The 16,207-nt window shown below is 40.6% G+C and overlaps 2 protein-coding genes across 4 annotated transcripts; both read left to right on the top strand.

Moving 5' to 3' along the window:
• Nucleotides 1-242: 242 nt before the first annotated feature.
• Nucleotides 243-3,811, top strand: colec11 (collectin sub-family member 11). Of its 3 annotated transcripts, none has more exons than XM_069151806.1 (7): nucleotides 243-338; nucleotides 976-1,135; nucleotides 1,243-1,314; nucleotides 1,844-1,915; nucleotides 2,023-2,076; nucleotides 2,206-2,301; nucleotides 2,465-3,811. In XM_069151806.1, the coding sequence occupies exons 2-7, from the start codon at nucleotides 1,006-1,008 to the stop codon at nucleotides 2,872-2,874; spliced, it is 834 nt and encodes a 277-aa protein (XP_069007907.1). In that variant the 5' UTR covers nucleotides 243-338; nucleotides 976-1,005; the 3' UTR covers nucleotides 2,875-3,811. The 3 variants fall into 3 exon arrangements, with proteins under 3 accessions (XP_069007907.1, XP_069007909.1, XP_069007908.1); XM_069151808.1 differs by having other exon boundaries at nucleotides 264-338; nucleotides 2,483-3,811; XM_069151807.1 differs by having other exon boundaries at nucleotides 294-338; nucleotides 981-1,135.
• Nucleotides 3,812-6,194: 2,383 nt separating this feature from the next.
• Nucleotides 6,195-15,913, top strand: LOC138199668 (doublecortin domain-containing protein 2). Its single transcript, XM_069151805.1, has 10 exons — nucleotides 6,195-6,478; nucleotides 7,238-7,286; nucleotides 7,596-7,672; nucleotides 7,789-7,920; nucleotides 8,368-8,520; nucleotides 8,664-8,712; nucleotides 12,289-12,421; nucleotides 14,130-14,230; nucleotides 14,796-14,924; nucleotides 15,892-15,913. Exons 1-10 carry the CDS (start codon nucleotides 6,195-6,197, stop codon nucleotides 15,904-15,906), a joined length of 1,122 nt encoding a protein of 373 aa, XP_069007906.1. The 3' UTR covers nucleotides 15,907-15,913.
• The last annotated feature ends 294 nt before the right edge of the window (nucleotides 15,914-16,207 follow it).

Raw genomic sequence — 16,207 nt, 5'->3', positions numbered from 1 at the left:
AATGTTACATTGTTATTAAATTAATATTTGAACCAGAAATCTTTTGGAAATTCATTTACTCTTCTAATGATCTGATAGCAGTATGAAGTTGAGTAAGTGTATTTATCAGGCCCCTCTACTGTCAATCACTCCACTGCTTTCCCAGCCAATTATCTGCAGGGCCCCAACTGCTTTGGACTTTATCTGTGAACTGTTTATAAATGTCCTATCGCACACATTCTGTGGTGCCTGTGGAGGAACATGAAATGTTTCTGTAGGACATCCAGCGTTCAAAGCTGCTGCAAATCTGTACAAGTTGGCAGTTACTCTTTACCGCTGTCTGGAAAATACTTCAACAGGTAGGCAATTCAGATTTTGAAATACTATATATGTTTGATCTATAATGAAATTGATTTTTTTTTTTTTAAATGTAATATTGCAGAAATATATGCTGCCAGGTTTATTACAAAACTGAGTGTATCTGTTATTAATCCAAGGACAATTCTGGATGTGGCTTTAACGTCTTTATATTAAGCCTTATTTCATAAAAAGGAAATATATGAGTTGGTTCAAAACAATGTTGTCATCTTAATCTCATTAAACTAGTTACAGCTTCAAATGTGGTGAAAGTTTTTGGAACTTCAAATATTTCCAAGAATAAGAAAATGTTGGATCTGGTTCTTATTTGATATTTATGAAATAAATGAATACATGCTGTATGTACTGAATAGCTCCTTAGTAAAAGAGTAAGTTGACTAATAACAGGGAGTGGTTGCTCTCTCCAGAATTTAGGAGCCCACTTGCTTTAAAAAACTGGATGTTGACATGTTGAGAGTTGCAGGATAAACATTTAGAATTACTTTTTTGCTGTTAAAATGGCTCTTCTACATTGTAGTTGTTCTTAAACATTGTATTTCCTTGGATATATCAAACTGTATTTATACTGTAAATAATTCTTAATCATTCGTTTTCTCATGATTTGCTCTGTTTGTGCAGTATAGCCCACCAACCTGCCCATGCGGAAGAATGAGAGGAGAGAAACTATTCCTGCCAATGATACTGATGTCTGCCATGATGACTTTACTACAGACATCGTACGGACAACACTTAACAGAAGAGCCTTGCACTGTTCAGATCCTGGTCCCTGGACTCAAAGGCATCTCGATTTTTATGCTTTTTTTTTTTGCATGCACATCAAACACGTTTAAAGTGAACTAACTGAACAAAAAAAAAAATGTATCTTCTTTTCTTCTTTTGAAACAGGAGAACCAGGAGACAAAGGACAAAAAGGAGCCCCTGGGAGACCAGGACGAGTCGGCCCTCCAGGAGAGATTGGTACCGTTTTTTCGCTTGCAACAAAGACCCGGGATTGGGGACTGGTTTTGTTCAGTTTATTGATGTGTATTTCTTTAAAATGTTATTCTTTATGAAGAACATACTTAATGATGGTGGTAAAAACATTTGCCATGGGCCCAGATGTGTACATCTACTAATTTTCTCATGGCTAACACAACAAGAACAGGGGTAAAGATCACATTTCTTGAGCTGATAATGTGCTGTTACATCACTACCAGGCCGTCCAGAGATGACCAAGTGTTTACATTTGGGTGAGAGGTTGGAGGAGAAATGATTTGTGGAATCCAGTGCTGTGGACAAGTGTTTACTGAAGACCTTAATGAGGAGTGGATGATGTTCTCGAAAGCAGTTATTCATCATTGTAATGAATGTACCTTCAGAGTTTTTCTCATTTTTTCTTTAACTTGTGGTTTCTTTAGGTGCAGGGATTTTGTCTAGACTGAGACATGTGTGGATTTATAAACTATTTGCACATAAAAAAAAAAAATATCATTGACACTCTCTACAGGCCAACCCGGTTTTAAAGGACAGAAAGGCATTATGGGACGTTATGGAAAAGTTGGCCCGAGTGGAATGAAAGGTGCAACAATTAGCAGAGATGCACTTCATGCGTATTCGGTTGGAAATGCATTAATTATATGGATAAGTATGTTGTACGGTTGATGAGTAATTACATTTCTGTCTCAGGGGTCAAGGGAGACATGGGTGACCCTGGTCCAAAGGGCCCTAACGGAGAGCCAGGTGAGATATCAAATCATCTTATTCAGTTTGTCAAACAGATTATTGCAGGATTAGAGAGACACATTTGGTGGAATCTGTAAATTAATTAAGCCAGCCGTGTGGTAATCCTCTACATTTCTGCCTTAGCAGGTGTTCCATGTGAGTGCACACCAATGAGAAAGATGATTGGAGAAATGGACATCCTTGTGGCCCAGCTCTCCTCAGAACTGAAATTCATTAAAAATGGTATGATCTTAGCATTCATTACAGAAATATGTTTTGAAAACATTTTTACATTTCATTTTCCAAATTAGTATTTTTTTTAATCAATGCTATTTTCACTTATAATACTGCAAATGGTGGGCATGTCACTGTGAAATTTATAGAAATACAAGTGCTCATTTTTCAGCACTGCCCTCCCCTGCAGCTGTTGCTGGCATAAAAGAGACAGACAGTAAGGTCTATCTGTTGGTGAAGGAGGAGAAGCGCTACGCTGACGCCGAGGTCTACTGCCAGACGAGGGGAGGGCACCTGGCCATGCCCAAGGATGAGGGAGCCAACGCGGCCATTGCAGGGTACATAACGGAAGCAGGCCTGAGCAGAGTCTACATCGGCATACATGACCTCGACCGTGAGGGCGTGTTCACCTACGTGGATCGCTCTCCCATGACCACGTTCAGCAAATGGAGAAAAGGAGAGCCCAATAACGCCTACGATGATGAGGACTGTACTGAGATGGTGGGCACTGGAGAGTGGACAGACGTTGCCTGTCATCCCACCATGTTCTTCATTTGTGAATTTGACAAGGACAGTGCCTGAGTTCAGTCTGAACAGACCGCTAAAAGCATGGACAAACATATTGGAGCAACAGTTCATTTATTCGTATTGTTTGAGATGTATCTCCCATCTGTAAATATGATGACCAAATGGCATGGACGTTGTGCAACTATATTTTCCACTATTTTCATTTTCCTTATGAGTTTATAAGCTATTTATTTTCTGAACTCACAAAACAGCCAGACTTCTGTTGGAATTTTACTAACAGTGTGATTTTTTTTCATGTTATGCAAACTATGCAATTAGCTATGTTTCTAACAATGCCACAGACAATTACGGAAAATACAGAGGGTTGTAGATTGTGCAGAAACATATACAATAAAAATACAGATTCTGGTTCCAGTTGGGTGCTTTTAATCAGAGAAATAGAATACAGCATGCATTTTACATTCATATTAATGTAATAAGTAATGTGGTGGTTGCTGTACAATAAACATTCACAGAACATTTTTATAAAACAGAGATATTGTCTGGACATTATTTTCTGCCCCTGAGCTGTTTGCATTTATTTACTGCTGCAGTGGAATCAAATCCAGCAGTGAAAGACAGCCTCACCCGGTGGAGAAAATCTGTACTGCATTGTAAATATTACTGCTGCTCCAGCAGACATTTTGACTTGTCATGAATGCAAAAGATAAAGCATTAACACTATCATTAACAACACCTCTGATGAAACTGCAGCAGCTAAATGCAATTTCATTTCTTTTTTTTTTGTTAAAACTGTGCTTTTTCTATATTGACACATGTCGAAGCTGTTATGTGACACCACACAAATACTATCGAATGGTAGATCTGCTTAAGGATGTTAAATATGTACAGCATTGAAGTCAAAGCAGCTCTGAAAATATGCCTTTTTTTTTTTCCAAACACAAGCCCACCACCAACAGAAAAGGTGTCTGTCTGCAGTATTCAAATGTCCCTTGGCAATATATATAAAAAAAAATCATATGGATGAACAAAGTCTGTGTCTCGTGTTATCTTGGGAGCAGTGCAATTATATCCAAGTCACCTTACATCCTCCCAACAGTCACTCTCCAGCTTCATCTGGCTTTAAACACAGCATGCTCACAAGTATTATCTGAGGCACCACAGCAGTGTGATTACATAGCTACTGTAACACATGTGAGTTTTAAAAACTGTTATCACTGACTTTTAAGAGTGTCAAAGGCAACTCATAAAAAAAGCTTCTCCCTGTTTCTACACTTGACAAGGCTGTCATGGTTTGCATCTCCCCCCTTCTCTTACTTCCTTTGTACCTCGTGTCACTGTGTCACTCTACCCACCAGAGGTCTCTTCCTGGTCTCCTGCTGGCCACACCCACCTCACCTGCACACAGCTCCTCAATCAGCCCCAGCTGCACACTGCTGGATTGTGAATTTCAGAATTTCAGAAAAGTCTGGTTCCTTGTATCAAAGCACTTGTGTGTAGTCATGTATTTGGAACAAACATTTTTCTCTGGACTCTCAATTGCCCCGAGTGTTTTCAAGTTCCTGGACCATTCGTTTGTAAAACCTCTTTAGTAAGTAACGTTCTTTTGTTTGGCTCACCCTCGTGTCTTTGTGTCATGCCTTTTGGACCTCATTCCTGATTAAGATTGTGACAACAGCAGTCTTTGGCCAACCACAGTTTGTGTTATTGTTATATTGGAAGATCACCTGTGTTATACCTTAAGGGGTATTTACTTAAACTTTAAGGTTGGGCAGCTGTGGGGTTGCCATATTCATATTGCTTTGAATACAATTTTGAAATCTATGTTAGGGGCGTGATGGAGTGTAACACTGTCGACTAAACACACTGGAATAGTGTTGATTTTCATACTACATCAAATTAACACTGACAGTTTTCCTGTGACATGACTCTTATTCAAAGATAGTGTATTGTCTACACACAAGAGAGTTTGAAATAACAGATTACATTTAGTAAAAATGTGACAGCATAATTTTTGCTGAATGACAAAACAAAGACATTATATACCTTTAAATTACTTTGACATTTTCATTTTTGAAAGACCTCTGTGGTTTAGTAGTGTGATTAATAGAAGATGTCTTACAGTCCTGGCATCTATTGTTTTTAGGATGGGCATCCCAGCTGAGATGATATCCTATTGCGTCCCTCTAAGAAGAGGAATTTGAATATGCATGATGCATTTCCTAATAAAGCACAGCGCAGCACCAGTCCCTTAAGAAATGAATAATTAATGCTGAGATGAATTATGCATTTAATTGACCAGGAGTTGTCTGGCATAAACCAATTAGGTGCCATTGTTGGTGCAATCTCTGGTTACCTTTGTGGTAAACAGTTTGGACAGCTCTGTCTAACAGTGAATGGGCAGACGGTCTGTGGTGAAAAAAAGATATGCAAATGGGAGATATGTCTGCAGTGCATGAAATGGAAAAACACCCTGTACCTGATGTCATAGTCTCTTCTATGTCCTCCATGGAAATATAATTTGTACTGTAGTAATGAGTACGAGTTCGAGCTCGTAATAGATTAACTAGAATTTGGCTTAAAGCAACAATTTGGAAAGAAATACTTCTGTTTTTTGACAAATGTGCAAAACAAAGTATTGTCTATCATCCGCAATGAAAGATTGTAGAGGAGGGGATGGAAAAAGAGGATGGTGAAAAGTGTTGTTTAGGTGTAAGGTAGCCTAACTGGAACCATGTTAGTTCGGCTTTGTTGGTTAACATGGGTGTTTATTACCGGCTCTCATCAACATCTGCATTCATTATCCAGACAATAAAGCAAGGAAAGTTTTACTTCTAAAAAAAAAAATTCTATCCGAATTCTATATGAAGTTTTATATGTATTTCTACATTGGTGGGCCAAAACCAGGCTAAAGGTGAGCCAATAGAGTTGTTGCAGAATGTGCCCCACTTTATTTGAAGCAGGAAGCTGTTTACTTAATAGGACAGTAGTTGTTTGTAGCGTATCAAAGCTTTTACTGCAGAGTAGTTTTGAAGTCTTTCACTTTCCAAATGTGTCAAAATGATCTATTGCCACTTAAAAACGTAATACGTTTATGTTGCAATGTAATGTTGGCTAACTAAGGATATAACCATTTGGTTTCCCTCCACTGGTTGCCTGGTTGTTGGCTACACAAAAGAGCGACTTGGCAAACAACAACAACAGAGACGGTGGATACGTTTCTTGATGCTACTCCCCTCATGTGGAAGATTTGGTTTCCATATCAGATGCTATCTCCAGTTACGACTGTGGAGGCTCAACACAGCTCACCACGACACATTTTACTTTTGACACCAAATGACACCCCTCTTTGTTTTTAAAACAGCTTCCGCAGTATGCCGAGCCCAACGGGGAGAGGTGACCTGCCACCGACAAAAACAATAATCGTCTTCCGGAACGGAGACGCTTTCTCTCTCGGAAGAAAAATAGTTGTGAAACCGGGGCAGGTGTCGACCTTTGACATTTTCTTGACCTCTTTGACCGGAGGGATTCAGGCTCCGTTTGGCGCCGTGAGGAAGCTGTACACTCCCAGAGAGGGCCACAAAATTCAATGTCTGGAAGACTTGAAGCATGGGAGTGCTTATGTTGCAGCCGGAAATGAGCAGTTCAAAAGGCTGGAGTAAGTATCATGTTGAAAGATGTGTGTGTGTGCGTGTACATGTTTTTATATCCTGGTGTGGACTTAAACCTGAATGCACACCAACCCATGAGGACATGGGTCACTGTGGGGACAAAAAGTGAAGTCCCCAAAGAAGAGTCTGCTTTTTGAGACTGAAGACTTAGTTATTGGGTTAGGGTTAGAATTAGGTCAAGGTTAGGATGAGGGTTAAGGTTAGACTAAAGGGCTAGGGAAGGCATTATGTCAATGACAATCACAATGGGGATATTGAAACAAGTGTTAGTAATATAGCTTGGAGGTCAGCTCACTTTACCTGAGGACAAACTCCTCCCTGAGCCAAGACGGTGCATGAACAATCAACCTGTTTTAGTGCACACATACAGTGATTTTGTGACATGTTTTCTCCTTTTGTTACGTAGGCATTTGAATAAATTGGCACGCTATAGTGCATAAAATCTGTTTAGTATTTCAGCTTCTTTAATGTAAGTGCTTAAAGGTTGAATATCTCACTTTTACAGATAAGTCTAAATTCAAGATTACAGTGTACCGTAGTGGTTTAATGTGACCCAATATTTTACTACTCTAGTTAGAATAATAACGACCTGGAGCTGTAAAAGCAGTCTCTTATATTTTAATTAGTTTTAGCTGATCCATTGGTGGCTTCTGTATATATTCATCACCTTTCAGTAGCTGTCTAGGTTTCTTTTTTACATCTGAAGCCTGGTTTCAGTCACACATGATATTTTTAATGCTTTCCAGCTATTGTGAGATAACAACCAAGAGGCCAGAAAAGAAGAAAAAACAACAGGTAAGACCAGTGTTCATCCTGTTATGACACATTTTAAGATGAAATTAGTTAACCGATCAGCTGATTGACATTAAATTGCCCCTCAACTATTTTGATAATCCCATTGAGTTATTATTTTAATGAAAAAAAAAATGCAAAAATATGTTATTTCCAGCTTCTTAAATGTGCTTTTTTTTATGATTCCTTTAGTCCTCCATGCTGCATTGGACTTTGGGGAATCACTGGTCTACATTTTCCCCCATTTTCTAATATCAACTTGGAGAGACACGCTGAAAAAACACTTCATTCATTCTTTATGTGAATTTTCAGATTCGACCTGTTGTTCACAGCAGAATAATGGTTTCTGCTCGGTGGCAGATATATACTGATGAGTCCTGCACAATAAAGTGAGTATTGATTTCAAACACAATGTCAAACTAATAATGTTCTCTGACGTATTGTGCAATGACAGATACTATTTTATTTTTCCAGTGATCTCTGTGTCTCATGCATTGTCTCACAGTGTCTTCACCAACGGAGAAGTGCTGGTTCCTCCAGCTCGAGTGCGCATCCCAAAGTATACTCTGAGGAGCTGGGACAATGTTTTAGCCATGGTGACAGAGAAAGTGTGCCTTCGCACTGGTGCTGTTTTCAGGTAATGTCCTACATCAGTACATGAGGAGTTTTCAGCATCATGTGTACAGGAAAGATGATCAGATTCCAATGAATACATGTTTTTTATCCTTTTGATATAAAACATGATTCTTGATTCTCAGCAGAGTATCAGCTTCCCTCACATGGAGGGAAATATGATAAGTGGAGACTTTCAGGTCGATTTAAATGCAGCAAAATGTTGCGTGGGAAGGAGAGTGGAAGGATTTTTCTAATTAATTCGTGATTGGGACCGTGTCGGGTTGTGATGTATTCAGTGGAAATCATCCAGAACTGCTCATTATGCAGACGCTGCTTTGATGGATTTAAAAAATAAATAAATAAATAATAAAAGGCCCAAGTATTTACTTAGGCCTATATTAAGCACAGTTGAAACAATTGGTAAACATTGCTCCAGTTTGTGATATTTCTTTTTTTTTTGGCTTCTCAGGCTCTGCACATTAGATGGACGGCCTGTCTGCGGTCCCACTGAACTGCACAACAACCAGCACTACGTTGCGGTTGGTGCAGAGAAGTTTAAAGCTCTGCCATATGACCAATGTGTCCCCTGGAGGGACTTTGAGCGGAGACATATCATTAAAGAGTATGAGACATGTAATCTTTGGACAATCAAATATGTTTTTTTTTTTTTTTTTATATGAGAATAAGCTCTGGAACATTATTTTCTTGTGAAAAAGAAAGGGGAAAGGTGTTTGTCAATATCGGTTTTCCTTCTCTTCCCTGCAGCCTAGACATCTTGCCTGCCATTAGAAACAAAAGACGTGCAAAGGATACGGTGAGTACTATAGCTTTAGAGTTGGATGCAGTTTACCATCTGGTTGTTCACTTTCTTGCAGCCTGCTAAGTTGTTACACTTTTTTTCCTCCTAAATTCCCTCTGGTTTATTGCTGTAGAACCTCGCTAGAATCACAGTTGAAAAGCGTATCTTTGCACACACAGCATTTCAATTAACATTTCCCACGTGCGAGTCTTGTTGTGGGGGCGCAATTCGTTATGAAACAGCACTATCATCAATCACTGTCTGCAGGAGGCATTGAGTTACCGTTGCTTTCCACTTTGATGGGTAATCCCTACAGAGACAGACTGGCCCACTTGATCAAGTGCAGTGAGCCTCATAGACAGATCATATGCACCGGGGGGACTTCACTCACTGAAAACAACCCCAAAAAAATATCTCTTATTCAAACCAGAACCGGGACAATTTGTATTGTGATTAAGTAGACAGTGAAATGCTTTGAATCCATATGAGGATTGCGCTGCTGCGGGCTCGAGATGAACACCAAATCACATGGTGAAGATGAGAACATGCCCACTCAGCAGGTTGAGGTGGAGATGGGGGGGCTCCCCTGTGAGAAATGTGTCTGGCACCTGATTTTTCTAACCATGAAAGATGACAATACTGTGGCACATGCCAATTGTTTTAGATGGAGAAAAATGCCCTTCGCCTTACCTCTAGTATGTATGTGTGGTTGACTAACTTTATATTCATAACCAAGATGAATATTTATTAGTAATATATTAGTTTATAGGAGTTTATAAGATCTTTTCATCACATTAACACTCATCCAGGGCGACAACAATAGATACAAAAGATATTGTTATCAATCTTTGTATTAGTGATGCGTTAGGTAATGAATGAGGAGCTAAGACCGGAGCCTTTGCTATTTCACTTAGTACCATGAGGTGGAGACAGAGACAGAGCTATGGCTGTGTTTTGCATCCACCAGCTCGCTGTAGTTATAATCATTCACTAGACATGATGCTGCCGCATTTTACTTTTCTCGCCTCTCTCTCTCTGATCCCTCATGAATTTGTAAACATGATCTGACCAGTTAATAAGGACCTTTCAGAGAGGAAAGACACGCGACAAACAAATGACCAGCTCTCTTCTGATCTGTCAGCTGTTTAGCCTGCTGATTACACATACATTTATAGGGTCGTGTCCATCATTAATTTCAGTTTGACCTCACAAAACAACAGCAGTCTGGTTTGAAATGCCTGTAAAATAATCCTTTTAAACGTGCCCACTGAGGCTGTGTAAAATGTAACCTTGCTCGTGCAACCTCACTGTAAGAGACCGGTGTCTGTCCTGTCCTGTCTGCACCGGCGGTAGAGCGTTTCTTCGCTGCTGAATGGGACATCTGGTCTGAAGCAGCCACCGACTAAACTGACGGCTCTGCAGAGTGGGATACTGAAACTCTACTGCACACCGCACTCCCATTGGAAGCAAGCATATATGCTGAGTGTGATGTTTACAGACATGATGAGGTGGAAACTTTTGAGGTAGACATAGCATAAAGAGAAGATTAATGGGGGAGGGAGGATTGTAAAGACACAAAAGGAAAGGAGAATAATGGTGTGCATCAAGCAAAGCACTTTGATATAATAGTAATCATAATGAGCAAGTTAAGCTGTGCTTTACATGTCACACGATGCATCCTGTGAAAACAGCCCAGAAGGGCTGACTAGACCTTTAATCGCTGCGCTCCCTGACATCAGCGATGATTTGCTGCTGCTCACTATTTCGTTGCTTTCCATGTATGATGTCACTGGTTGTAGCAATGCCCCGAGGAAAACTCTACCCCCCCTCACTGCTGCCAGCATGTCTACTCACCGAGGAACTGGCCCTGGGAGTGGCTCCTACTGATACCGCAGTCAGTATGGCTGGAGGCCGGTCAGTCCGAGTGTTTGGGACCCCCGTTTTCCCCTGGCTATCATATCACAGTGTCCCCTTGTTGACTCCTGTTCTCTGCCATTTGAGAGGGCCACATATTACTCACAGCTCAGCCCCCACCCGAGACCCCTTCACACTAACTGTAGCACTCTCTTTCTCACTGTCTCTCTGTCTGGGGCCCCCCTGATACACACAGTTGTCTGCTCCCACAGGACACGGTACTGTAGATATGTAATGCAGAGCGAGAGGCTCGATGACCTCAGCTTTTCCACTGCCGTGTTTCCAGTTGTGCTGCTGCTTGTACTGTACTCTCCCGGCTCTGCAGCACCCCTCGTCCTCTGCCTTTTCCTCCCCCTGCGCCCTCCCCACCGCTCTCCCCGAGTGAGGCAGTCTTGATACAACTTTGTTGATTTAAATATCCTCTATTTACATCTCACCACTGGGGTGTCAACATGGAAAACAAGCCGTTACATTTTTGATTGGCCAGATGCAATTTGATTTTGAACTTTATTGCAAACTTGTTTCACATCACTCACAGATGAGTTGAGGCTACAAAACTGAATTAAGAGCTCACCACTGCGACAGTGCCACCGCTCTTTTTTTGTGTGTCTTTGATCTCGTGGTTGTGGACACCACAGCGCTGGAGTGTGAACTCTATTTCAACTCCCTTTCGCTGAATATACCAGGCAAACTTCACTCTCCTTTTGTTGCTTTATTTTTCTCCCTCGGCCCACTAACGGCTGTAGAAATTCAAAAGAATATCAACAGACTTTGTCTCTGTATTAAAGAAAGCAAACAAGTGAAGAAACAACGCTGCTATTCCCCAGACTCCATGTTAGTGAGCTTGCAAACACCACTGCCAGAAGTGTATTCTGGTGGAAGCCTGAGATCACTACACTATCCCCCGAGCCAGCCCAGGGATCCTGCAGTAAAGAGCACTGTAGCTGAAAAGAAACATTAAGTCTGCTCCCTCTCCTGCTCTGTGTCTCATTCTCTATAAGGGAGACATACCTCACCTTGCTACCTACAGAGGGGATGAGGAGCCTGTGAGGAGAAAATTGCCTTTTGTGGAAGCATTAATTCAGATGTGTACCCTGCTGTCTGAACATCACTCTGAACTCTCCCCACTGCTCTCTCTCTCTCTCTCTCTTTTTCTTCTTTTCCTCCTTCGCTCTCCCACCATGAGAGTCGCAGCCCTCTTTTTTTTTTTTCCCTCCCCTCTCCATCAATAACCTTCTGCTGTCTACTGCTGAAGAATAAGTTATTCCCTACGACTCCCTCCCTTTCCCTTTAAGCTTGTTTGGATTTTCATTGTTTGATCTGGCTTGATAAATAAGACAAATGCAGTTAGAAATTCATGGCTGCCCCCATTTCATCAATAAATGATTAGTTTACCACGCTCCCCAGTGATTGATAGGTTGTGCATGGGATGTATTGGAACCAGATGAATTCAATACAGTAGGAGTAACAGGGGAGCTGCAAAACGTATCAGCTCATGAAAAATTGAGGTCAATGGAACATGTAAAAAAGAGGAAAGAGAGGAGAAACAAGTTTCCCCATTTGTGTTTTGTCTTCTCTCCTCTTTGCACAACAAGCAAAAAGTCAATGATGAATCACAGACAAAATATGCCTTAATCTGTGCCCCTGTTTTGCTTTGCCTTTTGTCTCCCCGTGTAGTTTGCTCATGCAGGCTTTAGAGAGGACCTTGAGCACACAGCCAGGGGCCAGATGAAGAAGCACACAGCCAAGCCGGAGAGAACCAAACAGCAGAGGCAGGTTTCCAGAAACCCTGTTCTCTTCTCGACGGGGGGTAAGCAGAGCACTTCCATAGAAATGTCTCTCCCTCCAGCCTATCCTCTGAGTGGTTTTCCCCTTGAACACCTTCTCCATCACTATGATGACAGGAAGAAACCTGTTGGCTTTTGAAGACAGATTTAGATACAGTGTATGGGTGTGCATGTGAAAGGCTCCATTTGGGCACCCGTGCGGGGGAGTGCAGAATTCTGCATTCCTCTGTGCGTGTGCAAGTAAGGACATACGAGCCCAGTGAGTGTTGGGGATACAGAAAATCTCCCATTTGGCAGGTGAAGGAGCTTCTCTTTTGATTTTCAACCTGTTCTCAAAAGTCCAAACACAACACAGCTCCGTGCTCTTTGAAAGTAACGCGAGTCTTTTCGGTGAATATTAAACAGAACAAGACTTCAAACACCGTCCAGGAGGCTTAAATCATACATGAATTCAATCAGGCCATTTTGTTGAATATGTATCTAGAAAGCCTTGATAATATGTGGGGGCGAAACAAAATACTCTGACTTTCTCTTGATGTGGGAATCAAATTAAGTTATTAATCATATTGACAAATGATCATAAAGTGACAAAAACTCCTTGTGCTGTTTAAAAGTGATACTCAGCATGAGTAATAAATAAAAAAATGTAAAACTTAGTTGTTGTTTCAGGGGTGTTTGCGTTACCATCTGTGTACTTTTATTACAGTGGCTTGACTTGAAAAACACATCAAGTCCCACATAGCTTATAATATAACATGACATGTTTGAAACATGCCATCCTTTCATATGTTGCAACTAAGACAGCTGACATTGTTGAATTGAAGGGACTTTTTGACCTTCACCTGTTGACCTTGTGATGCTGTTGTTTGTAGAGTAGTGTAAGAGTGCAGATCCCCTGCCACATTTTAAACACGTGATCATATTTATACCATGGTTTCCTCCCATAAGCCATTATTCCAAAGTCCCCAGAGTTAAATAGGGCAATTTCAATTTTTTTTTTTAACTAAATCACCTCTTGGAACCCTTTGTAACTTTGATTAGTGCTCACAAGCATCATCTGATAAAGCACCACACTTTCCTTTCATCGTTTTTGCCTCTTTGTAACAGACGTGAATCTAGAAATAGATCCAAAAATAATGCTTGGCTGGAAAACAATAACAACTAAAGTCAACATAAAGCTGTGTAATTGCCTCTTTGAGTTAAACATATGAACCGAATGTATTTTTCTACATTGTCCCTTAATTCTTATCACTGATTAATCTGCTATGCGTGGTTATTTATTATTGAAATCAAATTACTGAAGGCAATTGAATGGATCCATGCTCAGTAGTGTGTTTCATTATTCACATTCCACCCCGTATCAGATCCCGCAGCTGCAGACAAAAAGGAATTTGTTTACAAGGAGAAAAAACAGTGTGACGTTGCCCTATGAGCTATTCCTCACATGCATCAAGGGGAAGCCTGTCACTGTCGACATCTAACCCCGGACTGAAAGTTCACGCTGGCTGGCCATATTTGTGGCAGGGCAGCTGTGGCTTTCTGTGGCCCTTTCGTCTGTGGGACCACTCTAAATAAATAAATGGCTTGACAGCAACATTGATCTCTTGTGAAGTTGAACAGGAGAGGAAAAGGCAGAGGGCAGTGAGGGATGGAGGGAGAAGGAGAGTGTGCAGAGGAATGAGATGGCGACTGCCAGCGGATGATGTAATTGTGATTAATCCCTTTTCGCAGAGGGCAGCGTGTTCAATGCACAAAACGAACGAAGCGAGATGGCAGGGGCAGCGGAAGTGCAGGAAGACCGCAAGTTGAAGGTGGATCTACCAATTGATCAGGTGAAACACAATCCCATACAGCACTGCAGCCTGAGGAGGTCTTTAGCATACAGCCTTTGAACAGCTGTTTATCAGACAGGATGTACAAACTGATTCCAATCTAAAAATGCAATATTACCATAGATAAACATGCAGGTCTCGGGAACACGAATAAGCATGACGGCCTCATGTGGATTCCATTTACTTTAACAGTATGCCGCTAACTATATTAATCAGTTCACACACTTTTTCCAGCTTGTCATTGGAAAGGAACAAACGTATAAAAGTTGATCATCACAACAAGGTGTTTGTTTACCTTTGATGTAAAATGAAAGTTTGCAGCAGCATCCTCTCCCCCTATTTTCCTCCCATCAAGCGTTACCTTTCTGTATGTTTTTTTTAAGCTTCAAACAGAATCTAGAATATACTTCTCGCACATCATAATATAATTTTCTGTTCACAATAAGCCTTGTGAATGCTCAGTAAAACAAGCTGCATAAATATATAAATATTGCAAAATCAATACAGCAGCTCAGTACAGTGCTAGCCAAGGGGGATCTTGTGTTTTTTTTCTCCCTCCCCGCAGGTTGAGGCCAAGATAGTTGAAGAGGAGTATGAAGATGGGAGTTGTTCTGTGAGTCCCCGCAAGGCCTTACTCCATGATTCAGATGACTCGTGCCTGCACAGGTCTTCGTCTGCAAGTTCCTGGAAGGATGTAAGCACCCTTATTATAAGTTTTCATGCAGTTAATATTTCACATTCAGTTCATTTTCACTTTATTATTATGTCCAATTTTCTCATTTGCTTCTGGATTAGGTCACATAAAAATGGTCTAACCAGCAATTATGGTAATCATCATCTCCATAATTGTAAGAGGGTCACATTAGACCTGTTTCCAGCCACTATACTTTCATCTAATGTGTGTGTAACCTGTTTCTATGTCTCTGTGTGTATTAAACTGGAGCCACACATTATAAAAAATATCCCGGTCTCAAACTTAAAGAAATCATAGAAGTGTTAAAAGTGGAGGCCCATAATAACGTGTGTTTGTATTTGATATCTGTCCTTTACTCAGGTTATTGTGCACGTTCACAGTGATGAAGTACGACTGAGCTGTGTATACAGATGTTCCCGCATGGATTTGTGGTTCCTAGAAATTACACTCATTTAAATACACTTATTTTGCTATAATAATCCTCGAGGGACAGCAATATGAAGCCGTGGAACTGTGATGAATGCACACAATAGTTGGGTGATATTACTATTCCAAGCAATTTCATTCGGCTTTGAAATGAGAAGATATTGAGTCTTATTTAAGCAATCAATAACCTTGAACATTTCGTTTTAATGAAAACTATAATTTCCAGCACTGGCAATTACACCATAGGGGAATGTTTTGGTGTGGGGATGATTTTGCTGCCGTATGCACTTTTGCAATAAAGATATTCTTATTGGGATAATTATTGACTTCTGGGGGCCAGTTGTGACCCTGGCTAAAGACCTCATCAATAGTTTAATTCATTACTTATCGCTTTTAGTCATACAGGAATGTTGCTGATTCAGATTGGCTATGGATTGCAGGGAATGACCATTAGATAATAGAAAATAATAATAATAATCCCTGTACAGACTCAGCTACTTTTTGCAGTAATCATGTTGCCGAGCATTTTCTGATTTTTCAGCTAATGGGAGACTGACATAACGAAGAAGGTAGGATATTTGTTGAAGGCCACCGCTTGAAAACCTCGCTCCTGAACACATATGAAGCAGAAGCAATTACAGTTTAAGGTAAAATTATCCAAATTGTGTCAGCACTTTTAACCAGATCAACCTCTGCCTTTCTAAAATGCGGATTTGTTTTATGTTCATTCGTGTTTTATCAAGGATTACAGTCATTGTCAAACCAGAAGTAATAGTTCTCCAGGTGAGACTTGCCCAACTTAAAGTCTAATCATCTTTCATGCATGCTCTCTTTTCCCTTTGAGGCCAAACAGACTG

This window comes from Embiotoca jacksoni, unplaced genomic scaffold (assembly GCF_022577435.1).
Source record: "Embiotoca jacksoni isolate LCO1_2020_lvr unplaced genomic scaffold, fEmbJac1.0.p SCAF_18, whole genome shotgun sequence".
Classification (NCBI taxonomy): Eukaryota; Metazoa; Chordata; class Actinopteri; family Embiotocidae; genus Embiotoca; species Embiotoca jacksoni.
Note: the sequence above shows the minus strand (reverse complement) of the source record. Positions and strands in the feature narration are given on the sequence as shown.

Excerpts from the sequence above, each read along its gene's own strand:
- LOC138199668 (XM_069151805.1), top strand. The coding sequence starts at position 6,195 with ATGCCGAGCCCAACGGGGAGAGGTGACCTGCCACCGACAAAAACAATA. Across the intron at positions 6,479-7,237 it reads GAGCAGTTCAAAAGGCTGGA|CTATTGTGAGATAACAACCA; the intron begins GTAAGTATCATG and ends AATGCTTTCCAG. Across the intron at positions 7,921-8,367 it reads CGCACTGGTGCTGTTTTCAG|GCTCTGCACATTAGATGGAC; the intron begins GTAATGTCCTAC and ends TTGGCTTCTCAG.
- colec11 (XM_069151806.1), top strand. The coding sequence starts at position 1,006 with ATGAGAGGAGAGAAACTATTCCTGCCAATGATACTGATGTCTGCCATG. Across the intron at positions 1,916-2,022 it reads TGGCCCGAGTGGAATGAAAG|GGGTCAAGGGAGACATGGGT; the intron begins GTGCAACAATTA and ends TTTCTGTCTCAG. Across the intron at positions 2,302-2,464 it reads ACTGAAATTCATTAAAAATG|CACTGCCCTCCCCTGCAGCT; the intron begins GTATGATCTTAG and ends CTCATTTTTCAG.